The sequence below is a fragment of the Vipera ursinii genome (genome assembly GCF_947247035.1).
Source record: "Vipera ursinii genome assembly, chromosome: 3".
Lineage (NCBI taxonomy): Eukaryota > Metazoa > Chordata > Lepidosauria > Squamata > Viperidae > Vipera > Vipera ursinii.
Genome location: NC_139516.1, coordinates 210,174,248 through 210,198,871, shown reverse-complemented (window position 1 = coordinate 210,198,871; position 24,624 = coordinate 210,174,248). Strand labels below are relative to the sequence as shown.

At 48.3% G+C, this 24,624-nt stretch overlaps 1 protein-coding gene across 1 annotated transcript; it reads left to right on the top strand.

Annotated features, from left to right (window-relative positions):
• TOP1MT (DNA topoisomerase I mitochondrial) lies at window positions 1-23,435 on the top strand. The gene is made up of 14 exons (XM_083360144.1): window positions 1-299; window positions 3,461-3,576; window positions 3,757-3,878; window positions 4,607-4,729; window positions 8,291-8,478; window positions 10,095-10,239; window positions 11,170-11,313; window positions 13,277-13,462; window positions 13,844-13,912; window positions 14,925-15,039; window positions 16,808-16,935; window positions 18,672-18,766; window positions 19,933-20,082; window positions 22,782-23,435. The coding sequence occupies exons 1-14, from the start codon at window positions 184-186 to the stop codon at window positions 22,882-22,884; spliced, it is 1,800 nt and encodes a 599-aa protein (XP_083216270.1). The 5' UTR covers window positions 1-183; the 3' UTR covers window positions 22,885-23,435.
• Window positions 23,436-24,624: the final 1,189 nt, after the last annotated feature.

The window sequence follows — 24,624 nt, the reverse complement described above, 5'->3', positions numbered from 1 at the left end:
ACCTTTAGGTTTGCACCATGCCCCGTGCAGGGAAAGGCACCACGCGAAGCCTGGATAATTTTGCAAAAAAAATTTAAAATGCTTGCAAAAAAGGGATTGCTAAATCGGGATTACCTGCCTCTGCCAGCCATCGCCACCCAATCCCTCCATGTGGCCAGTTGCACATGACTGGGCTGGCAAGGGATGCTCCAGCATGGGCACAGCCTGGCACAGTGGGCGCGCCTCCCCCGCCGGGTTGCGCCTCTGACTTTCACCCGGATTTGTGCAGCCTGCATCAGGGTGCTGGTCCCCAAAGCGAGGCATTCCAGGTTTGCCAGCGGAGACACGTGTTTTGCGGGTGTGCGAGACACGTGTTTTGCGGGTGTGCACGGGCGTGCATGAGCATACAAGGCTTTCTAGGGTTGATGGGCATAAAGCGTGAAAGAGAAGAGACTGGTGGATGATGCACTTTATAATTTTCTTTGGATTTTGCTGCCTTTTTCTTAAAAGTGGGGAGCTGGTCCCCAAAGCGAGGCATTCCAGGTTTGCCAGCGGAGACACGTGTTTTGTGGGTGTGCACGGGCGTACATGAGCGTACAAGGCTTTCTAGGGTTGATGGGCATAATGCATGAACGAGAAGAGACTGGTGGATGCGCTTTATGACTTTCTTTGGATTTTGCTGCCTTTTTCTTAAAAGTGGGGAGCTGGTCCCCAAAGCGAGGCATTCCAGGTTTGCCAGCGGAGACACGTGTTTTGTGGGTGTGCACGGGCGTACATGAGCGTACAAGGCTTTCTAGGGTTGATGGGCATAATGCATGAACGAGAAGAGACTGGTGGATGCGCTTTATGACTTTCTTTGGATTTTGCTGCCTTTTTCTTAAAAGTGGGGAGCTGGTCCCCAAAGCGAGGCATTCCAGGTTTGCCAGCGGAGACACGTGTTTTGCGGGTGTGCGAGACACGTGTTTTGCGGGTGTGCACGGGCGTGCATGAGCGTGCAAAGCTCTCCAGGGTTGCTGAGCATAAAGCGTGAAAGAGAAGAGACTGGTGGATGATGCGCTTTATAATTTTCTTTGGATTTTGCTGCCTTTTTCTTAAAAGTGGGGTGCCAGCACTGGATAAAGTATTGGCGGTGAGGTCTAGCCAATTATTCTTAGCAGAACCATGGCTTAATTTGGAAATAGTAGGATTATAAGGCTGGAAGGGACCTTGAAGGTCTTCTATCTAGTGCAAGGCACTAGTCCTCAGTACTATCTATCTATCTATCTATCTATCTATCTATCTATCTATCTATCTATCTATTATTTATTAATAAATGAATGAATGAATGAATGAATGAATGAATGAATGCATGCTGCTTCCTAGGAATACGGTAAGCTGTTTGAAGTCCTGCGTGCTTTTCTTGAAGCAAGTTAAAAAATGTATTTGCTTTCCTGCAGCTCTTCCTTTGAGATTCACAGTCAGCTTGTATAAAAATGATTTGTCGTTTAAATAGAATTCTTACCGATAAATGTCACAAACTTTTGATTTGAAGAGAATCGGAATCTTGAAGTCTTTTTGATGGTGAATTCCTTCATTTCTCCCCGACTTAAAACGTTGGAACGTGCAAGCCCATCAATTTTTGAGGACCCTATTTATAATTAGAGAGGATTATTAGATGACTTACTTTTAGGAAGAATTAGGAAGTTGGGGCTGAACATCAGAGTGCCCCCAAATTTATGTTCTCGGTGAGCAGATATGAAACTACTCGCCTACCTTTAAATTTGTAAATAGAGAGCCCTCAACATCTTTGCGGTTAGTTTGGGATAGATCAAGATCTACTTATTGAATTTAGTCTGGAAACCTTGGAGATCTGGGCTTGGGGTACAAAGGCCTGGCATTTGCAAAGTCTGGTTTGCACGTGTGGACAGGGTGACCCTGATTGGCATTATCTCTCCTGATCAAGGAGAGAAGCAACCTAGAACTAAGAAGAAATTTTCTGATGGTTGGAACAGTTAATCGGTGGAACACCTTGCCTCCAGAAGTTGTGGGTGCTCCAACATTGGAGGCTTTTAAGACGAGACTGGACAACTGTTTGTCTGAAATGGTATAGGGTTTCCTGCCTGAGCAGGGGGTTGGACTAGAAGACCTCTAAGATCCCTTCCAACACTGCTCTGCTCTGCTCTGCTCTGCTCTGATTCTATTCTATTCTATTCTATTCTATTCTATTCTATTCTATTCTATTCTATTCTATTCTATTCTATTCTATTCTATTCTATTCTATTCTATTCTATTCTATTCTATTCTATTCCTATTCATTCCATATTCTATTCTATTCTATTCCATTTTGTTCTATTCTATATTCTATTCTATTCTATTCTACTCCACATTTTCTATTCTATTCTATTCTATTCTATTCTATTCTATTCTATTCTATTCTATTCTACTCCACATTTTCTATTCTATTCTATTCTATTCTATTCTATTCTATTCTATTCTATTCTATTCTATTCTATTCTATTCTATTCTATTCTATTCCATTCCATTCCATTCCATTCCATTCCATTCCATTCCATTCCATTCCATTCCATTCCATTCCATTCCATTCCATTCTATTCTATTCTATTCTATTCTATTCCTATTCATTCCATATTCTATTCTATTCTATTCCATTTTGTTCTATTCTATATTCTATTCTATTCTATTCTATTCTATTCTATTCTACTCCACATTTTCTATTCTATTCTATTCTATTCTATTCTATTCTATTCTACTCCACATTTTCTATTCTATTCTATTCTATTCTATTCTATTCTATTCTATTCTATTCTATTCTATTCTATTCTATTCTATTCTATTCTATTCTATTCTATTCTATTCTATTCTATTCCATTCCATTCCATTCCATTCCATTCCATTCCACTCCACTCCACTCCACTCCACTCCACTCCACTCCACTCCACTCCACTCATTTTTTATTTTACTCTACTCTGTTCTGTTCTGTTCCTCATTAATGTTTTGTCACTGAGATTGTGACAATTCTGAATTCACTCTTCAGGGGTACATGATGCAAAGGGCTTGGAGACTATCCAGAAACCTAACGTTTGAGTTACGCAATAGTAGAAAAAAATAGTTGTCAGTCTTTGGGGTTTTTGTAAAGGGACCTTGGAGGTCATCTAGCTCAACCCCCTGCTCAGGCAGGAGACCCTATACCGGCAGTGTCCAACCTTTAAGACTTGTGGACTTCAACTCTCTGAATCCCTCAGCCAGCCATGTGAACCGGGGATTAAAGGCACACATATCAGCCTTCCACAACCTGCGGGCTCCCAGGTGTATGTGTGAATCCCGCCTCTCCCAGAATGCCCCTGGATTTTGCTCAGGGAAGTCTGGGAGTTGCGGTCCCCTCATGTTTGGGAGACGCCAAGGGTACGGTTGGAAAAAGTCGGCATTCAGGGCTAAAACCACCTCGGAGGACGTTAACCCTTGCTAAACTTCCTCCCTCCAGGTGGGAGGAGGAGAAACGAGAGGATGGCGTCAAGTGGCACCAGTTGCACCACAGGGGCCCCTACTTGGCACCACCTTACCAGCCTCTGCCCAGCTCCGTCAAGTTCTACTACAACGGTAGGTGGTCCTCTCTGGATTTGCCGCCCTGGCGGAGGAGAAGCAGCCTCTGGTGGCATCTCCTGAGCTTTGTAGGTGGCTGGAGGGAAGAGTTGGCTCTTAGTGGGATGGAGGGGCAATCATGCCCCCCCCACCCGCACCCACTCCGGATCACCAGATGGCCACCCTCCTCTGTTGCAGGCAGGCCTGTGAAGCTCAGCCGGGCCGCCGAGGAAGTGGCGACGTTTTTCGCCAAGATGCTGGACCAGGACTACGCACGGAAGAAGATTTTCCGGGATAACTTTTTCTGTGACTGGACGCAGGTATCCATCGGTGTGTGTGTGTGTGTGTGTGTGTGTGTGTGTGTGTGTGTGTATTTGGGAGACTGGCCTTTTTAATTCGGCAACTGCATAGGGGAAATTCCCAGAGTTCCCCAGTCAACAGGGTAAGTTTAAGAAGTCTGGACTTCGACTCCCAGAATTCCCCAGTCACCATGCCACTGTTAAGCAGTGTGGACTTCAACTCCCAGAATCCCCCCCAAATCCTGCCCCCAAAAGCTGAATGATGGAAAGGTGCAACTGACAGGTAGGAATTTGAGATTGCTTATCACAGAGTGTCCAAACTTGGTAATTTGTAACACTTGCGGACTTCAACTCCCAGAATTCCTCAGCCAGCATAGATCTCTGACTTTTATTATTCTTAAAGTGGTGACACTGGCTAGGCGGGGATTCTGGGAGTTGAAGTCCACACTGCTTAACAGTGGCATGGTGACTGGGGAATTCTGGGATTCGAAGTCCAGACTTCTTAAAGTTACCATGTTGGCTGGAGAATTCTGGGAGTCCAGGCTTCTTAAAGTTACCATGCTGACTGGGGGATTCTGTGAGTCCAGGCTTCTTAAAGTTACCATGCGGACTGGGGGATTCTGGGAGTCGTAGTCCAGACTTCTTAAAGCTGCCAAGGTTGAGAAAGACTGATTTACACGGTATCTTATTGAGGATAACGTGTTTTCTAGTTCGAGTAGCGCTTAAGATGACCTCCTTTTCCCATGTAGGTGATGACTCCACAGGAAAGGAAGAAAATCAAAGACCTCAAGAAGTGTGATTTCAGCGACATCCATGATTATTTCCTGGAAAAGCAAGAAGCCCAGAAGACTCTGTCTAAGGAAGAGAAACAGGTGAGACATAACTGACGTTGGTCGAACTTGGAATCTTTCCCACTCTTTCAAGCAAGGGTCTCCAACCTTGAAACTTTAAGACTACTGCTACTACTACTACTACTACTACTACTACTACTACTACTAAGGTTGGAAGGGACCTTGGAGGTCATCTAGCCCAACCCCCTGCTCAGGCAGGAAACCCTATACCATTTCAGACAAATGGCTGTCCAGTCTCTGTTTTTAAAAAAACTTATGGTGTTGGAGAATTCTCAACTTCCTGTGGCGGGTTGTTCCACTGACTAACTGTTCTAACTTGTGTCCCAAAGGGGCTTTTTCAGGAGGCAACGGGACTTCCTCGTTTTTCTTTTCTTTTCTTGGATTTTCTCCTGAAAAAGCCCCTTTGGGACAACCATTGACCTGGATGATGGAGAATCTCCATCGACATTTAAAGCTTGTGGACGTCAACTCCCAGCTACGCTGGCTGAGGAATTCTGGGAACTGAAGTCCACAAGTTGCCAAGGTTGGAGACTCCTGCCTTAAAGGGTTGTTGAAACTCTGGGGACCGTCTGAAGGAAGTTCATTTTCTGCTTCTGTTCCCTGTTTGTGTGTCTGTGTAGAGCAGGGCTAGGCCACCTTGGCTCTTTTATGACTTGTGGACTTCAACTCCCAGAATTCCTGAGCCAGCATGGCTCAGCTTGGAAACCTCTCCCTTTTCCCTCAGCATGGCTGGCTCAGGAATTCTGGGAGTTGAAGTCCACAAGTCATAAAGCAGCCTAGGCCTAGGCCAGGAGCAGGCCACCTTGGCTCTTTTATGACTCGTGGACTTCAACTCCCAGAATTCCTGAGCCAGCATGGCTCAGCTTGGAAACCTCTCCCTTTTCCCTCAGCATGGCTGGCTCAGGAATTCTGGGAGTTGAAGTCCACGAGTCATAAAGCGGCCTAGGCCTAGGCCAGGAGCAGGCAACCTTGGCTCTTTTATGACCCGTGGACTTCAACTCCCAGAATTCCCGAGCCAGTCAAGCTGAGGGGAAAGGGAGAGGTTTCCGAGCTGAGCCATGCTAGCTCAGGAATTCTGGGAGTTGAAGTCCACCAGTCATAAAAGAGCCAAGGTTGCCTACCCCCGGTGTAGAGTCTCCGTCCTCCAGATTGTGCCAAAGGTGCTTTTTCCAAAAGGCAACTGGACTTTCTTGGTGGTTCCTCCCCACTCCCCCACTTGAAAATGTTTCGCTTCCCATCCAAGAAGCTGCTTCAGTTCTGAACTGAGGAAGCTTCCTGGCGGAGAAGCGAAACATTTTCAAGGAACGGCAATCTGTTTACGCACAAGGGGATGTTTATATGAAAGAAGCAACGAGTAAACCAGAGCTTAATCCAGGAATTACCAACTCCCATCAACACGGACGGAGATTTAATTTTAATTTAATTTAATAACACTTATATACCGCCCTTCTCCCTGAGGACTCAGGGCGGTTCACAGGGCAGAATAAAATAGCGAATACAAACATTAAAACAGGATTAAACAATAGCCCTAGTTAAGAACAATATAAATACAACGCTAAAAACCCCCAGAAAAATTAAAAAGCGAGAGATAAAACAACCCCAACACTCCCCCTCAGGCTAGGCCGGCTTGTACAAACAGAAATGTCTTAAGATCGCGACGAAAGGAGCGAAGATCGGGCGCCGTCCGGAGCTCTACCGGTAGCTGATTCCACAGCTCCGGAGCGCCCACAGAGAAGGATCTCCCCCTGGGGGCCACCAATCGACATTCTCTGATCGGTGGCACCCTGAGGAGGCCCTCTCTGTGGGAACGCACAGGGCGCAGGGAGCTTGATGCCGGCAGCAGATGTTCCCTGAGGTACTCCGGCCCCATGCCATGGAGTGCTTTGAATACCGTTACCAGTACCAGATGGTGATGATGATGTTGATGGTCTTCAGCATGAGCCCAAAAGGTTGGGAAAAATAAACCTTTGGTCCCGGTGAGGGACTCATATTTGAATCCTGCAACATTAACCTGGGAGACGTATATTTACCTTCATTTGTGGGACCCACTAGTACAGGTTGTCCTTGACTTACGACCATATTTGTGTCATTAAGCGAGACATTGGTTAGGTTTGCCCCCATTCTACGACTTTCCTTGCCACTGTTCTTAAATGAATCACTGCAGCTGATAGGTTAGCAACCCGGTCGTTGAGTCAACTTGGCTTCCCCACTGAAGGTCGCCAAAGGGGACCACGAGACCTTGGCACACGGCAACGGTCATAAGTAGTAGTCAGTTGCCGGGCGTCTGAATTCTGATCCCATGGCCATGGGGATGCTGCAAAGGTCATAAGTGTGAGAAACGGTCCTAAGTCATTTTTCGGTGCCGTCGTCTCTTGGAACGATCGCTAAGTGAACTTTTGTAAGTCAGGGACTAGCTGTATGTAAAAGGAGAGCACACAGAGAGCTCAGAAATAATAGCATTTAGTTGGGTGATGAAACATCTTCAAGAAAACCACCAAGCTCAGAGAGCAACAAGGACTCCATAGTCATTGTCCTCCTCCTCCTCCTCCTCCTCCTCCTCCTCCTCCTCCTCTTCTTTCTCATCCCTGCAAACCCCGTCCCTTCTATCACTGCTGCTGTTCTCTAGTTGTTGTTTCTTCTTCTTCTTCTTCTTCTTCTTCTTCTTCTTCTTCTTCTTCTTCTTCTTCTTCTTCTTCTTCTTCTTCTTCTTCTTCCTTCTCCTCCTCCTCCTCTTCCCCTCCACAAACCCCACTCCCTCCTAGCACTGATGATGTTCCCTAGTTGGGTCATGAAACGTCTGCAAGAGAACCACCAAGCTCAGAGAGCACCAAGGACCCCACAGTCCTCCTTCTCCTCCTCCCTTCTAGCACTGATGATGTTTCCTAGTTGGGTCATGAAACATCTCCAAGAAAACCAAGGTCAGGGAGCACCAAGGACCCCATAATACTCCTCCTTCTCCTCTTCCTCCTCCTCCTCCCTTTCTCCTTCTCAACTCTACAAACCCTCTTTCTCTTCTAGTATTGATGATGCTACCTAGTTGGGTCATGAAACATCTGCAAGAAAACAACCAAGCTCAGAGAGCACCAAGGACCCCACAGTCATTCTCCTCCTCCTCCTCCTTCCTTCCTTCCTTCCTTTCTTCCTTCCTTCTAGCACTGATGATGTTTCCTAGTTGGGTCATGAAACATCTGCAAGAAAACAGCCAAGCTCAGAGCACCAAGGGCCCCCCAGTCCTCCTCCTCCTCCTCCTCCTCCTCCCCTTCTAGCACAGATGATAGTCCCTAGTTCGGTCATGAAACGTTTGCAATAAGCAAACAAGCTCAGAGAGCACCAAGGCCCCCACAGTCCTCCTCCTCCTCCTCCTCGCACTGATGATGTTCCCTAGTTGGGTCATGAAACATATGCAAGAAAGCCACCAATTCCAGAGAGCGGCAGGGACCCCCCCCAATTCAACCCTGTGCTACATTCCTTTCCCATCCATTATTTTGCGCCCACCAAGGCTTACTCCCCCCCCCCTTTATCCAGACCAGGGGTATGTTTTCCTGGGAAATAACAGCTTATGATCGTGTACCTTTTTAACAGAGGCTGAAGGAGCAGGCAGAGAGGATCCAAGATGAGTACGGTTACTGCCTCATCGATGGCCATCGGGAGAAGATCGGGAACTTCAAGATCGAGCCTCCTGGTCTATTCCGGGGCCGAGGGGATCACCCCAAAATGGGGATGCTGAAGAAGAGGATCATGCCAGAAGACATCATCATCAATTGTAGCCAGTGGGTCTCGAATGGCGTAACGGCGTCTTATCTATGGCAGTGTTTCTCAGCCGTGGCAATTTTTAGGCTGGGTGGACTTCAACTCCCAGAATCCTCCAGCTGGCAGGCTTTAAGATGGACGGGGAGGGGACTTTGAATGTTCTCACCTCCCCTAACCTCCTTATTTAGAAGTTCTGTTCGGGCTTTGTTTTGCTAATTGAAAGAGAGCCAGTTTGGTGTAGTGCTTAAGGCAGCAGGCTAGAAACCAGGAGATGGTGAGTTCTAGTCCCGCTTAGGCCTGACTGGGCCAATCGCCAGGAGACGGTGAGTTCTAGTCGCGCTTTAGGCCTGAAAGCCGGCTGGGTGACTTTGGGCCAATAACCAGGAGGCGGTGAGTTCTAGTCCCGCCTTAGGCATGAAAGCTGACTGGGTGACTTTGAGCCAATCACCAGGAGGTGGTGAGTTCTAGTCCCACCTTAGGCATGAAAGTCGACTGGGTGACTTTGGGCCGATCCCCAGGAGACGGTGAGTTCTAGTCCCGCCTTAGGCATGAAAGCCGACTGGGTGACTGAGCCAATCACCAGGTGATGGTGAGTTCTAGTCCCACCTTAGGCATGAAAGCCAGCTGGGTGGCTTTGGGCCAATCACCAGGAGGCGGTGAGTTCTAGTCCCGCCTTAGGCATGAAAGCCGACTGGGTGACTGAGCCAATCACCAGGTGATGGTGAGTTCTAGTCCCACCTTAGGCATGAAAGCCAGCTGGGTGGCTTTGGGCCAATCACCAGGAGGCGGTGAGTTCTAGTCCCGCCTTAGGCATGAAAGCCAGATGGGTGGCTTTGGGCCAATCGCCAGGAGACGGTGAGTTCTAGTCCCGCCTTAGGCCTGAAAGCCAGCTGGGTGGCTTTGGGTCAATCGCCAGGAGACGGTGAGTTCTAGTCCCGCCTTAGGCATGAAAGTTGATTGGGTGACTTTGAGCCAATCACCAGGAGGTGGTGAGTTCTAGTCCCACCTTAGGCATGAAAGCCAGCTGGGTGGCTTTGGGCCAATCACCAGGAGGCAGTGAGTTCTAGTCCCGCCTTAGGCATGAAAGCCGACTGGGTGACTGAGCCAATCACCAGGTGATGGTGAGTTCTAGTCCCACCTTAGGCATGAAAGCCAGCTGGGTGGCTTTGGGCCAATCACCAGGAGGCGGTGAGTTCTAGTCCCGCCTTAGGCATGAAAGCCGACTGGGTGACTGAGCCAATCACCAGGTGATGGTGAGTTCTAGTCCCACCTTAGGCATGAAAGCCAGCTGGGTGGCTTTGGGCCAATCACCAGGAGGCGGTGAGTTCTAGTCCCGCCTTAGGCATGAAAGCCGACTGGGTGACTTTGAGCCAATCACCAGGTGATGGTGAGTTCTAGTCCCACCTTAGGCATGAAAGCCAGCTGGGTGGCTTTGGGCCAATCACCAGGAGGCAGTGAGTTCTAGTCCCTCCTGAAAGCCAGCTGGGTGATCCAATTACCAACAAAGGGTGAAGAGATTTTATGGAAGAGAATCTGCACCATGCTTGAACCATCCTCTTGCTCTCCTCTTTGCATTTTAAACTTTAAAACTCCCTCCTGTTCCCCCCCCCACTTTCCCCCCCCTTCTCCCTCCCAGAGATTCAAAGGCGCCCCGGCCTCCGCGAGGCCACAAGTGGAAAGAAGTCAGGTGCGACAAGACAGTCACCTGGTTGGCCTCGTGGACGGAGAACATCCAGGGCTCCATCAAATACATCATGTTGAACCCGAGTTCCAGGCTGAAGGTAAAGTTCCTCTCATTCCTCGGAGGGCCGAATGCACGGAAATCTCATTTTAATGTCTGCTGATAGGTGTGCGTTTAATGACAACGTTGTTCTGTCCTGTCCTCCGTTCCATTCCATATTTTCAATTCTATTCTATTCCCTTTCTCTCTCTCTCGTCTCGGCCTCTCTCTTCTCCTTTCTATTTCTCTTCTTTTTTTTCTGTGCCTATTTCTCTCTCTCTCTCTCTCCCCCCTTTCTATCTCTCTATTTCTTTTTCTGTGTCTATTTCTCTCTGTCCCAGTCTCTCTCTCTCTTTCTCTCTCCCCCCTTTCTGTCTTTCTCTTTTTCTGTCTATTTCTCTCTGTCTTTCTCTCCTTTTTATCTCTCTCTTTTTCTGTCTATTTCTCTCTCTCTTAGTCTCTTTCTCTCCCCTCTTTCTATCTCTCTATTTCTTTTTCTGTGTCTGTTTCTCTCTGTCCCAGTCTCTCTCTTTCTTTCTCTCTCTCCCCCCCTCTTTCTCTCTCTTTTTCTGTGTCTTTCTCTCTCTGTCTTTCTCTCCTTTCTCTCTCTCTCTTTTTCTGTGTCTATTTCTCTCTCTCTTAGTCTCTTTCTCTCCCCTCTTTCTATCTCTCTATTTCTTTTCCTGTGTCTATTTCTCTCTGTCCCAGTCTCTCTCTCTCTCTCTCCCCCTCTTTCTCTCTCTTTCTTTTTTGTCTATTTCTCTCTCTCCCAGTCTCTCTTTCTTTCTCTCCCTCTCTCTTTCCCCCCTCTTTCTGTCTCCCTTTTTTCCTGTGTCTATTTTTCTCTCTCTCTCACACACACACACAGACACAGACACCCAGACACACACCCCAGTCAGTCAGACAGACAGACAGACAGACAGACAGACAGACAGACAGACAGAGTACTTTGCAGAACTGCTAATCTTGCAACAGTCCCTTGTTCTTCCAGGGCGAGAAAGACTGGCAGAAATACGAAGTGGCTCGTCGCTTGAAGAAGGTGGTCCGCCGGATCCGCTCTCAGTACCGGCTAGACTGGAAGTCCAAGGAGCCAAAGAAGCGACAAATCTCCGTCGCGCTCTATTTCATCGATAAGGTGAGAAGGGTTTTATCGCCGCCCAAATGGCTGGGATCCTTCCCAAGGATCCCGCAGAGGTTGGGTTGACTTTAAACCAATAGAAGAGAATCTTTGTCGTTCACGTTTGAACTGTGGGGCCTTTGGTCACGTCTGAGCTGGGTTGTTTTCATGCAGACGTTTCATCACCCAGCTAGGTAACATCATCAGTGCTAGAAGGGAGGAGAAGGAGGAGAAGGAGGAGGAGGAGGAGGAGGAGGAGGAGGAGGAAGAGGAAAGGACTGTGGGGTCCCGGGTGCTCTCTGAGCTTGGTTGTTTTCTAGCAGATGTTTTGTTACCCAACTAGGTAACATTATCAGTGCGAGAAGGGAATAGGGTCTGTGGAGAAGAGGAGGAGGAAGGGGAAGGGGAAGAAGAAGAAGAAGAAGAAGAAGAAGAAGAAGAAGAAGAAGAAGAAGAAGAAGAAGAAGAAGAAGAAGAAGAAGAAGAAGAAGAAGAAGAAGAAGAAGAAGAAGAAGAAGAAACAACAACAACAACAACAACAACAACTGTGGGGTCCCTGGTGCTCTCTGAGCTTGGTTGTTTTCTAGCAGATGTTTTGTTACCCAACTAGGTAACATTATCAGTGCGAGAAGGGAATAGGGTCTGTGGAGAAGAGGAGGAGGAAGGGGAAGGGGAAGAAGAAGAAGAAGAAGAAGAAGAAGAAGAAGAAGAAGAAGAAGAAGAAGAAGAAGAAGAAACAACAACAACAACAACAACTGTGGGGTCCCTGGTGCTCTCTTGGTTATTTTTTTGCAGATGTTTCATTTCCCCAACTAGGTCAGTGATAATGTAAGCAGACATTTTATTACCAAACTGGGTAAGATCATCAGTGCTAGAAGGGGGTGGGATTGTGAAGTGGAGGAGGAGGAAGAGGATTGTGGGATCATTCGTGCTAGGATGTTGGTTTGAGCAATCCGGCCTGGTTTGATGGGGTTGGGGTTTTTAACATGGTTTTAATTATTATATATCGGGCATAATATTTAATTGTTTTTTAACTTTCGTACTTTGTTTTTTAATATTTATTGCCCTGTACACCGCCGTGAGTCCTTCGGGGAGAAGGGCGGTATAAAAATTTAATAAATATAAATATAAAATATAAATATAATGAAATATCTGCAAGAAAACATCCAAGCTCAGAGAGCACGGAGGACTATGTCCTCCTCCTCCTCCTCCCCCTCCCTTCTTGTTTTCTACACATCTTTGAAAAACTTATGTGTGTGTACGTGTATATATACACACACACACATGTATGTGTATATACACATATATATGTTTGGTTCTAGAGTCTCGGGTTTCTTCCCGCGTTCCTTTCATCTTCAGAAAGTTGTGGCGACGTTTCGACGAAATCCCATCCGTCATCATCAGGCCGGAGTGTTCCTCCTGCTGCTTCCAGGAGCAATGCGTGGTCTGGCTGTTCCTTTCCTTCCAACTGCCGGTGGGGCTGTGTTCTGACTGGGTGGAGGCGTGGCTGCTTTCTGATTGGGTGGGGGTGTCCTCCGATTGGGTGGAGGCGTGGTTGTCTTCTGATTGAGTGGAGGCGTGGCTGTCGCCTCCACCCAGTCAGAACACAGCCCCACCGGCAGTTGGAAGGAAAGGAACAGCCAGACCACGCATTGCTCCTGGAAGCAGCAGGAGGAACACTCCGGCCTGATGATGACGGATGGGATTTCGTCGAAACGTCGCCACAACTTTCTGAAGATGAAAGGAACGCGGGAAGAAACCCGAGACTCTAGATCTACACATACAGACACCCGCGAGAATCTACGAAAACATATATATGTTTGTGTGTATGTGTGTGTATATGTATATGTGTGTGCATGTATATACACACACACACATATTATTCAAAACAAAGTTAAAATACAAAGTACAGAGCTTTAATAAAATAAAATGAAATGAAATAAACATTCCGAGAGCACATGCTTCTTTGTCCCCCTGGCAGCTGGCCCTGAGGGCGGGCAACGAGAAAGAGGAAGGGGAGACGGCCGACACGGTGGGCTGCTGCTCTTTGCGAGTGGAGCACCTCGCTCTGCACCCACGGCAGGGCGGCAAGGAGAACGTGGTGGAGTTTGACTTCCTGGGCAAGGACTGCATCCGCTACTACAACAAGGTGCCCGTGGAGAAGCAGGTGAGCCAGCACAGCTGGGATATATCCAGGATGCACGAAAGCGCCGGCAAGTGAAGCGAGCAAGAGAGAGGGATGCAATGGGGCGGCTCCAAAGGCAAAGGAGAAGGCATTAGGAAGCCACGCCTTGGATACATGATAAAAGGGAAGGTGTGGGAGATGCTGGTTGCCGAAGACAACCGTTCGTGTTGAGGATGGAGTTTCTGTGGACTGGGTTTGTTGGCCTTGGACATTGACTCGGGTCTGTGAATAATAAAAGGGGTTGGTTTTTTTCTCACGGTTCCAGCCTGTTTCTTGGAAGAGGGGCTTCTCCTTGTGAGCATAACGAGGACTCACGTAGGCTGGGACAGAACGGTCTCACTGTGAGATCTGTCTTTGTTGCAGGTGTTCAAGAACTTGGAGTTGTTGATGGAGGATAAAGAACCTGGAGACAACCTGTTTGATAAGCTCTCTGTAAGTGCATGGTGACCTCCTTGAATTTTGTACTCCTTTCTTGTCTTTCATGTTTTCTTACGAAGAGAGTAGTTCTATTCACCTCTCTCTCTCATTAGGTTTGAGGCAGAGGGGAAGGTGGGGATGGAGGTCCATCACTAATCCAGGACACGACGGTGTGACATTATGGGATGACTCAGTTTGCTTAAGCAAGTGTGGATCTAATTCCGAGTCCCACGGGTGCTTCCCCCCCCCAGAGGCAACTGGCCGTTCTTGTCTTTTCTTGGAAGACGCTTGGCTTTTCATTCAAGAAGCTTCTTCAGCTCTGACTGGATGGTGGGGACTGGAGATGATTGGGGATCTGGCGCATATAATTTGGGGTTCTGCGGTGGAAGAAGATAAAGATTCGATAAACATTATGTAGGGTAGTGGGTTTGGGGGTTTTTTTTTGGATATCTTCCATTTGCATTTCAGTTCAGGTCCCCTGGTCCAGGGGTCTCCAGACTTGGCAACTTTAAGACTTGTGGACTTTTAACTCCCAGAATTCCCCAGCCAGCCATTCCAAGTCTTAAAAGTTGCCAAGTTTGGAGACCCTTGTCCTAGACCAGGGGTAGGCAACCTCGGCTCTTTTATGACTCATGGACTTCAACTCCCAGAATTCCTGAGTCATCATGGACTTCAACTCCCAGAATTCCTGAGTCAGCTGTGCTGACTCAGGAATTCTGGGAGTTGAAGTCCATGAGTCATAAAAGAGCCGAGGTTGCCTACCCCTGGACTAGACTATATGGCAGAAGTAGCTTTCATTACCATCACAAAACTCTTAGCTTGTTTTCTCCTGGACTAAAGATGATGGGAAGTGGATTAGTCCCAAACCTAAGCTACCTTTGGAGTTGCAGGAAACATAGGGGTATTCCTGAGCTAAATTCCTACCTGTATCTTCCTGAAATTGAGGGTCAACTCAGAGCTCTTAACCTGGGGGCGCTATTCTTCCTGTTCCTCTTCTCTAACTCTGCTCCCCCGCTTGGCTTTCCAGACAGCGACTCTGAACAAACATCTCCAGGACCTGATGGATGGGTTGACGGCGAAGGTCTTCCGGACTTACAATGCGTCCATCACGCTGCAGGAGCAGCTCGAAGCCCTGACCAATGGTAAGCCAGATTGGGACACCGCTTTCCAAGCTCTTCTGCTTTGGGGGCCTTTGTTAAGCCCAGCAGAATTTCTCAGCACCTCTGGGGAATTTTTTGAAGGGAGATATTTTGGGGTTGGAGCAGATATCAATGGATTCGCATTCCAAGCGGTAAAGAAGACCCGGTCGCTTAATGATGCTGGAAATGGTTTTTGCTCCAGCGGTTTGAGACCTAGCACTGCGAGGCAGGGTGAGCTCCCGTCACTCGCTTCATCTTCTGCTCACCTAGCTGTTCGAGAAGCACGTTCGATGCGAGTAGATAAATAGGTACCACTTTATGGAATACAAGAGGGGTCAGATATGTAATGAAGGATGTGGAGGTGTCCTGAATTGTGGCCCAGGGCACTGGACCTATGCTTTGCGTGGAGGAGGCTCAAGTCCTTGGCGTTCCCACTTCCAGGTTCTCAGTTTATCAAGCTGGGAAAGATCCCAGATTGCTCCGTACGGTCCCTCTCTCTCTCAGCCCAAGAGTTGTGTGGCATAATGGTGAAGGTGGGGTCCTTGGTGCTCTCTTGAGTCTTGGTGGTTTCCTTGTAGACTTCTCACAACCCAACCAGGTCACATCATCAGTGTTAGAAGGAAGTGGGGTTTCTGGAGAGAAGGGAGGGAAGGAGGGAGGAGGGAGGGGAGGAGGAGGAGGAGGACAGGAAAACTACGGGGTCCTTGACGCTCTCTGAGCTTTGTTGTTTTCTTGCAGACATTTCATGATCCAGCTACTTGGCATCATCAGTGTTAGAAGGTAGTGAGGTTTGTAGAGAGAAGGAAGGAGGAGGAGGAGGAGGAGAAGGAGAAGGAGAAGGAAGAAAACTTGTGGTCTTGACATTCTCCAAGTTTGGTGGTTTTCTTGCAGACATTTCATTACCAAACTAGATAACAACATCAGTGTTAGAAGGGAGTGGGGTTTCTGGAGAGAAGAGAGGGAAGGAGGGAGGAGGAGGAGGAGGAGGAGGAGGAGGAGGAGGAGGAGGAGGAGGAGGAGGAAAACTGGTGCTCTTGACATTCTCCAAGTTTGGTGGTTTTCTTGCAGACATTTCATTACCAAACTAGATAACAACATCAGGAGAACTGTTGACCCCACAGTTCAACCTGAGCTACAAATGTTCTCTTCTATCGGTAACTGGGAAGGCGGTAGAGATTATGAGTTTTAGTTCCCATTCGGCCACGGAAGCTCCCAGAGGGACTTCTCGGCCTGTGAGCCAAGGGGGTGGGGCGGGGGTCTAGTTGTGAAGGTGAAGGTCTGGAAGTAGAGAAGACCCAGTGACTAACAATGCTGAGCCGTGGAATTCCCACAGCCGTGCAATTCTCAGCCCATCCTAACTCGTTGGGTGATTGTGAGAATTTGAAGGTAGCCTCAGAAAACCCCGGGGCAATTACAGAGCTGTAGAAATCACAGCTACATCCCAGGCAGTTCATTGCCACTTGGTCTCCCGCTACTACTAGGAGGAGGGCGATTGAGAGAGGCATTTCACAGAACTTTCTCTAGCGGAAGACACTTGTCAGTGTGATGACGCTGATTACAATTAATCCGTGGGACTCTTGTGTCCAGAAGTTGCGGGTGCTCCATCACTGGGGATTTTGAAGAAGAAAATGGACATCCACTTGTCCAGGATGGTGTAGGGTTTCCTGCTTGAGGAGAGGGTTGGACAAGAAGACCTCCACGGTCCTTTGTGCTCTGTGAGCTGGATGACCTTAAGACCTGCAGCTAATTATCACACACATCGCACCCACAGAGAAGGACACCCTGGCGGCTAAGCTGCTCTCCTACAACCGGGCAAACCGGGCCGTGGCGGTTCTTTGCAACCATCAGCGGGCAACTCCCAAGACCTATGAGAAGTCCATGAAGAACCTCCAGGCAAAGGTGAGAGCAAAGAGGTGCGCGGGGGGCGGAGGGAGGACACACACACATGCATTTTTCTGGAGACTTCTAGGTGGTCAAATTGTGGCAGGTGTAAGAAAGGAAAGATTCCTTGAGGGTCCCTTTTGCTGCCTTATAATCGCTGGCCTTCTAGCAAAGCGTGCTGGAGCTGATCAAGTGTTGGACAGCAGGAATGGGGAGAAGACAAGAACTAGGCCGCAGGAAACGAAGGGCCACCTTGATTTCCCACCTAGAATTTTCTTGAACCTGAAGGCTAGAAGGAGCCGTGGAGATCTTCTAATCCAGACATGTCAAACAAAAGGCCCGGGGGCCAGATCCGACCCGCGAAGTGGTTTCATGCGGCCCACGAAGCCATCCTGGAAACAGTGAGGGAACGGCCCCCGCTGCCTTGGCCCTGGCCCAGAGACCCTCCTCCTGCCAGAGACCCTCAGATCTGTCCCACTCCTGCCCGGGCCCCCATAGGCACCCTTGATGCGAATGATGTAGAGCTGGCCACGCCCACCCAGTAGGCCATATGCACTCTAGCCACGCCCACCCAGTAGGCCACGCCCACCCCGGCCACACCCACCCGGCCCCCTGAGGGCAACTGCAATGCTGATGCGGCCCTCAATGAAATTGAGTTTGACACCCCTGTTCTAATCCAACCACCTGCCTGAGTGGAAATCTTCATCATCCTAGACAAGAGCCTTGGTGGAGCAGTGGGCTAATGCCTCCTTAAGTAACACCAGCTGCCTGCAATTAGTGCAGGTTCGAGTCCCACCAGGCTCAAGGTTGACTCAGCCTTCCATCCTTCCCAGGTAGGTAAAATGAGGAGCCAGATTGTTGGGGGCAATAAGATGACTTTGTAATAATGCCGCTTGGGGTGTGTGTGAAAGCCCTAAAAAGCAGGCAGATACATAGAATGAAGGCTACTGCTAAGCACATTGATTTGTGCTTCTTAGATTGTAAGCCGCCCTGAGTCTTCGGAGAAGGGCGGGATATATAAATGGGATTAAAAAAAAAGTGGTCCTCCAGCCTTTGCTTGAAAGGTAGAGATGGTCAAATTCTGGTCTCGTTGGTGGTGATAAGTCAAGGCCTCCTTGTATCAGGAGTGGAGACCTCATGTTTGCAACAGACCTGCCGATTCAATGGTTTATAGCTGTTGAGGTCAGGAGATTCCTTACTTTGAGTTCAAAACTCCCTCTTGAGGTAGGTATACTCACTGGTTCTTCTCCTGTCCTTGGGAATTTGGAGAAGAGTGGGGTCCTTGGTGCTCTCTCTGCCTGGTTGCTTTATTGCAGATGTTTCATTACCAAACAAGGTAACTTCAGCAGTAGTAGAAGGGAGTGGGGTTTGTGCAAGGGGAGGAGGAGGAGGAGGAGGAGGAGGAGGAGGAGGAGGAGGAGGAGGAGGAGGAGGAGGAGGAGGAGGAGGAAGAGGAGGAGGAACTGATTGAGGAGGATAGTGGAGTCCTTGGTGCTCTCTTCTATAGGCATTAGGAGAATAAATCCCCATGTCCTTCCCTGGAGTAGCCCTTCAACTATTAGGAGACCTTTCTCACATCTGTCCTTAGATTTTGTTTTTCATGCCTAAATGTTCCTTGAAGTGTCTTCGCCTCTCTGTTGCTCTTCTCTGCGCTTTTTCCATCTCCAAATGAAGCCTTCCTCTTTGTAGACTTCTCTTTGCTTGCCTAAGAGTAGAGGACTCCGTTTTTGACTTACTCCTCTTGGTATTTCCAGATAAAAGCCAGAAAGGATCAGCTGGCTGATGCAAAAGCCGGCCTGCGAAAGGCCAGGGTGGAACACAAGTGTAAGAGGGAGATGAAGTCAAAAGCGTGAGTAAAATCTTGGTTCTTTTAGGCCTCGGATATATAATCTCCGCAATGGCCATCCCTCGTTATTCTCATTGAAAGATACGTAGATGCACATCCACGTGAGCTGGTTGGGCGAAAGCTAGCTGGGTGATTTTGGACCAATCACCAAGAGGCTGGGAGTTCTAGTCTCACCTTAGGATGAAAGCCGGCTGGGTGACTTTGGGCCAATCACCAGGAGATTGTGAGTTCTAATCCCACCTTAGCCATGAAAGCCAGCTGGGTGACTTTGGGCCAATCACCGGGAGACTGTGAGTTCTAGTCTCATCTTAGGATGAAAGCCGGCTGGCTGGTTTTGGGCCAATCACCAGGAGACTGTGAGTTCTAGTCTCACCTTAGGATGAAAGCCGGCTGGGTGATTTTGGGCCAATCACCAGGAGACTGTGAGTTCTAGTCTCACTTTAGGATGAAAGCCGGCTGGGTGATTTTGGGCCAATCACCAGGAGACTGTGAGTTCTAGTCTCACTTTAGGATGAAAGCCAGCTGGGTGATTTTGGGCCAGTCACCGGGAGACTGTGAGTTCTAGTCTCACCTTAGGATGAAAGCCGGCTGGGTGATTTTGGGCCAATCACCAGGAGACTGTGAGTTCTAGTCTCACTTTAGGATGAAAGCCAGCTGGGTGATTTTGGGCCAGTCACCGGGAGACTGAGAGTTCTAGTCTCACCTTAGGATGAAAGCTGGCTGGGTGACTTTGGACCAATGAGCAGGAGACTGTGAGTTCTAGTCTAGTGTCACCTTAGGATGAAAGCCAGCTGGGTGACTTTGGACCAATCACCAGGAGACTGGGAGTCCTAGTCTTGCCTTAGGCATGAAAGCCAGCTGAATGACTTTGGGCCAGTCACCAAGAGGCTGTGAGTTCTAGTCCTGCCTTAGCCATGGAAACTGACTAGGTGACTTTGAGCCAGTCACTCTCTCTAAGCTCACACAGTCAGTCAATTTTTGTCACAACTAGTGGATCCACACTCATGTAATTGTGGGGATGCTTCCCTTGAGCCCCAAAGTATAAAAATATAGTTATAAAATAATTCTCCATGTGGGCTGGGTAATTCTAGAGCTTGAAGCCCATCCGTTTTGAAGCGATGAAGGCTGAGAAAGACTTCTATAGGTGATCTCTCTCTGTTTTGCAACAGTGCCGTGGAAAGGAAAAAGAAATTGGTGCAGAAGATCGAAGAACAGCTGGCGAAGCTGAAGTTTCAGGCCATTGACAAAGAGGAAAACAAGGAGATCGCCCTGGGCACCTCTAAGTTGAATTACCTGGACCCCCGCATCACCGTGGCCTGGTGGGTAAAGGGCGGCTAGAAGGGGGTTTAGAGGGAGGATGAAGGACGGGAACTTGTAGGAGAAGGAATGGCAGACTCTGGGGGCAAGAGTCAAGATAGGAATCAGCCTAGAATCCCTACGTGGTCACAAGCAAAGTCCAACCTCCCTTGAATTCCATTATACCAGGCTAGGTAACCTCCCCAAAGCAGTAGATTTAGTTTCAGTCTCCTGAAGTGATGACGTTAACAAAACATACTAACAAAACACGTGAACAACAACCACCAAGTTTGGAGAACATTAAGAATCGAGAAATTCAACCGTCAGCTTCATATATTCTCAATCTTTGGAGGCTGTAGAGGACGTTATCGAACATATTTTGATAAGACACAGCTGTCTACTATGGACAGTTATCTCCTTTAACATGAAAGCTTTGGGGAATGCTTAGAGGCTTAGAGTTTAGCTGATCCCAGCTTAAATGCTACCTCAGTCTAGCCCAGGGGTAGGCAACCTTGGCTCTTTTATGACTCTTGGACTTTAGCTCCATGCTGTCTCAGGAATTCTGGGAGTTGAAGTCCACAAGTCATGAAGGGGCCATAGTTCCCTCATGCTGGCTCAGGAATTCTGGGAGTTGAAGTCCACAAGTCATGAACGGGCCATAGTTCTCCCATGCTGGCTCAAAATTCTGGGAGTTGAAGTCCACAAGTCATGAACGGGCCATAGTTCCCCCATGCTGGCTCAGGAATTCTGGGAGTTGAAGTCCACAAGTCATGAACGGGCCATAGTTCTCCCATGCTGGCTCAGGAATTCTGGGAGTTGAAGTCCACAAGTCATGAACGGGCGATAGTTCTCCCATGCTGGCTGAGGAATTCTGGGAGTTGAAGTCCATGAGTCATAAAAGAGCCAAGGTTGCCTACCCCTGACCTAGGAAATGGTGGGACCATTGCAAAAAGCTTGTGGGATTTGATCTAGCTACGTAGGAGAATGAATGGCAGAATCCAGGGGTGGAGTCAAAAGAGGAATTAGCCTAGAATCCCTACGTAGCCAGAAACAAAATCTAACCTCCCTCGGATTCGGTTAATCCTTATCTAATTCCTAGCAGGTGCCCACCATTAGTCCAGAAGATTCCTGCACATTGGTCTTTTAGCAACACATCAGTTTAATTGTACCTTCACGTGGATCTGATCTTTTGCTCCTAACAGAACAGGAGTCCTGCTTAAAATAGAAGTGTGGGGTCCTTGGTGCTCTCTGAGCCTGCTTGCTTTTTTGCAGACATTTCATGACCCAACTAGGTAACGTCATCAGTGCTAGGAGGGAGTGGAGTTTATGGAGAGGAGGAGGACTGTGGGGTCCTTGGTGCTCTCTGAGCCTGCTTGCTTTCTTGCAGACGTTTCACAACCCAACTAGGTAACGTCATCAGTGCTGGTAAGGAGTGCTGTTTGCTTTCAGCTTACATTCTGGTGTCTTGCCTGTCTGGGTAGGGTGTGTGTGTGTGGGAAGTCTTAGGGATCCTTTGGTTGGGCTGTTTACTAATGGTTTCTTGATTGAGGGGTTGCTTACTTGATAGTTGGTCTGAAGTTGACCCTGGAGTTAATCTATGCTGATTGCTGGTGGGGAGGTGCTGGGGTCTTTTTGTTCCCTTTTTGGGCTGCTTGATTGTCTCTTTTGCATATTCTATAAATGTTGTTAATGTCTATGTGTCCATGGATGGCTGATGTGCCAGGCTTATAAATTCCCTACTGTCCCCACCTACCCAGACAGGCAAATATATACACCAGTATATAAACCAACAGCAAAGAGCACTTCTTACTAGCGTTGATGATGTTACCGAGTTAGGGTAATGAAACGTTTGCAAAGAAAACCACGAAACTCAGAGAGCGCCAAGGACCCCACGGTCGTTGTCTTCCTCCTCCTCCTCCTCCCTGCAAACCCCCCTCCCTTCTAACACTAATGATGTTACCTAGTTGGGTCATGAAACGTCTGCAAGAAAACAGCTCAGAGAGTACCAGGGGTCCCACTGTTGTCGTCGTCGTCCTCCTCCTCTGCAAACCCAACTCCCTTCTGGCACTGATGATGTTACCTAGTTGGGTCATGAAACGTCTGCAGGAAAACAACCAAGCTCAGAGAGCATCAAGGACCCCACAGTCATCTTTCTCCTCCTCCTCCTCCTCCTCCTCCTCCCTGTGTTCTCCTCTTCCTCCTCCTCCTCCTCTCCACAAACCTAACTCCCTTCTAGCACAGATGATGTTACCTAGTTGGGTCATGAAATGTCTGCAAGGAAACCACCCAGCTCAGAGAGCATCAAGGACCCCACAGTCATCTTTCTCCTCCTCCTCCTCCTCCTCCTCCCCACAAACCCCCCTCCCTTCTAACACTGATGATGTTACCTAGTTGGGTCATGAAATGTCTACAAGAAAACAACCAAGCTCAGAGAGCACCAAGGATCCCACTGTCCTCCTCTCCCTTCTCCTTCTCTCTCTCCTCCTCCTCCTCCTCGCAACCCCCCCTCTCTTGTCACCTAGTAGGGTCATGAAATGTCTGCAAGAAAACCATCCAGCTTGGAGAGCAGCAAGGACCCCTCCTTTCAATCTGCAAATATTCTTCACTAGTAAAATCGAACTGCCTGTCCTGCCCTTCCCCCCCTATAATCCTTTAATTGCCTCCTGTTCTGCTTTGAAGCCGTTGTGTTGTCTCTCCCCCCCCTGCATTTCCTTGACTCTAGGTGCAAACGGTTTGATGTGCCCATCGAGAAGATTTACAGCAAAACTCAGCGGGAGAAGTTTGCGTGGGCCATCGCGATGGCCGACGAAGATTTTGTATTCTAAAGGGACCTAGGCTACTCCCAGCTTGTTGTGGGTCGCTCGTCGGCAGGCATTGTGCCTTTGCTAGCCCGGAGGGCCGTTTTGCACACAAAATACAACTAAAGGAGAATGGGGAGCCCGTTGTTTCTTCTTTTGCACAAGAGGGGAGACCTCCCCATTTTATTTATTTATAAGTCATGTTGGTCCTCCATCCTGGTCTGTGAAGACGCTGGAGGGCTCACAAGGACAGTTCTGGAGCAGGATCGGGCAGCGTTCTCCCGGCCTTGTAGGTTTCTCGGGCATACTTGTGGTATGAGGAGCCCCAACTGTGTTGAATTGAACCCTTCAGCTTTTTTCCCAAAGACACTTAGGAAAATGTTGTGTTGTAAACCCCGATTTCTTGAGTTCTTGTTCACTGCTGTTCAGTGAAGGCCAGTTCTTTTTCTTGACGCCCTTGAGATGTGGTGGATCACCAACGCAAGAGACAGTTGCTAAAGATCCTCGGAACAATTCCTTATATCTGAAAGGTAAAGGTTCCCCCGCACATGCGTGCTAGTCGTTTCCGATTCTAGGGGCCGGTGCTCATCTCCGTTTCAAAGCCGAAGAGCCAGCGCTTGTCCGAGGACGTCTCCGTGGTCATGTGGCCAGCATGACTAGATGGCAAAGGCGCACAGAACGCTGTTACCTTCCCACTGTAGTGGTCCCTATTTTTCTACTTCCATTTTTACGTGCTTTCGAACTGCTAGGTTGGCAGAAGCTGGGATGAGTAACAGGCGCTCACTCTGCTACGCGGCACTCGGGATTCCACCCGCCAAACTGCCGACCTTCTGATCGACAAGCTCAGCGTCCTAACCCACTGAGCCACCATGTCCCTACTTCCTTATATCTAGAGGACCTCTAATTCAGGGAAAGATGTACCCCCCATTACGTTCCCTTGGCCCATCTAATACTTTGAGGAGATGCATGGAACTCAGGAAGAACATGCCATTTAGCGCATTTCCTAACCAAATGGGACATCCTCCTTGGCGTGGTGCTCCTGGCCACCTTAATTCCTCACCCTTTAGTGGGGAATCTCAAACGTGAGCTAGAACCAGCCTTTGTGAGAAAAGAGATACAGGGAGATCCCTTCATCCTTTATTGGATTGTGGTCAAGACTTCATCAGAAGTGCCTTCAAAAATCGAAAACCTGGATCAGAAGAAATGGGCAACTCAGACCCTTCCTACACACACGGCTTTGGCACCTGCGCCACTGAGAAGTTAAATTTGTCACGGAATATTTGTAGTAGATAACTTGCGCCATGTTATCCCAGTCAGGAAAGATCTGTAGAACTTCTTTGCAGGAACATCTACGACTTGTAGCCAGTCTATATGATGGTTTGGTTTAGTAAGCAGTGTAGCAAATGCTAGACATGAAAGCCAAGGAGAGACATGGGGTCTACACCAGGGTGAGGCAACTACCATCCTTTTACCCCAGCTCAGGAATTCGGGGAGTTGGAAGTCCACAGATCGTAAAGGGGGCATAGTTGCTGACCCCTGGTCTAGACTGCCAGCATCTTGAATGAAAAACTCCCAGGTGTTTTTCGAGAGCCATTAGTAGATAGAAGAAAGTAAATCCCTTGCAGAATTAGTTTGCAGGTTGCTAATCAGCCCAGAAAAATGGTGCTGGTGGTAATTCTAGGGTTAAAATGTTTGTTTCAATGCCACAGACCAAACATTCATCGGTTTTACTCATGGGCACACATGCACCCTATTGCATTTCTATTT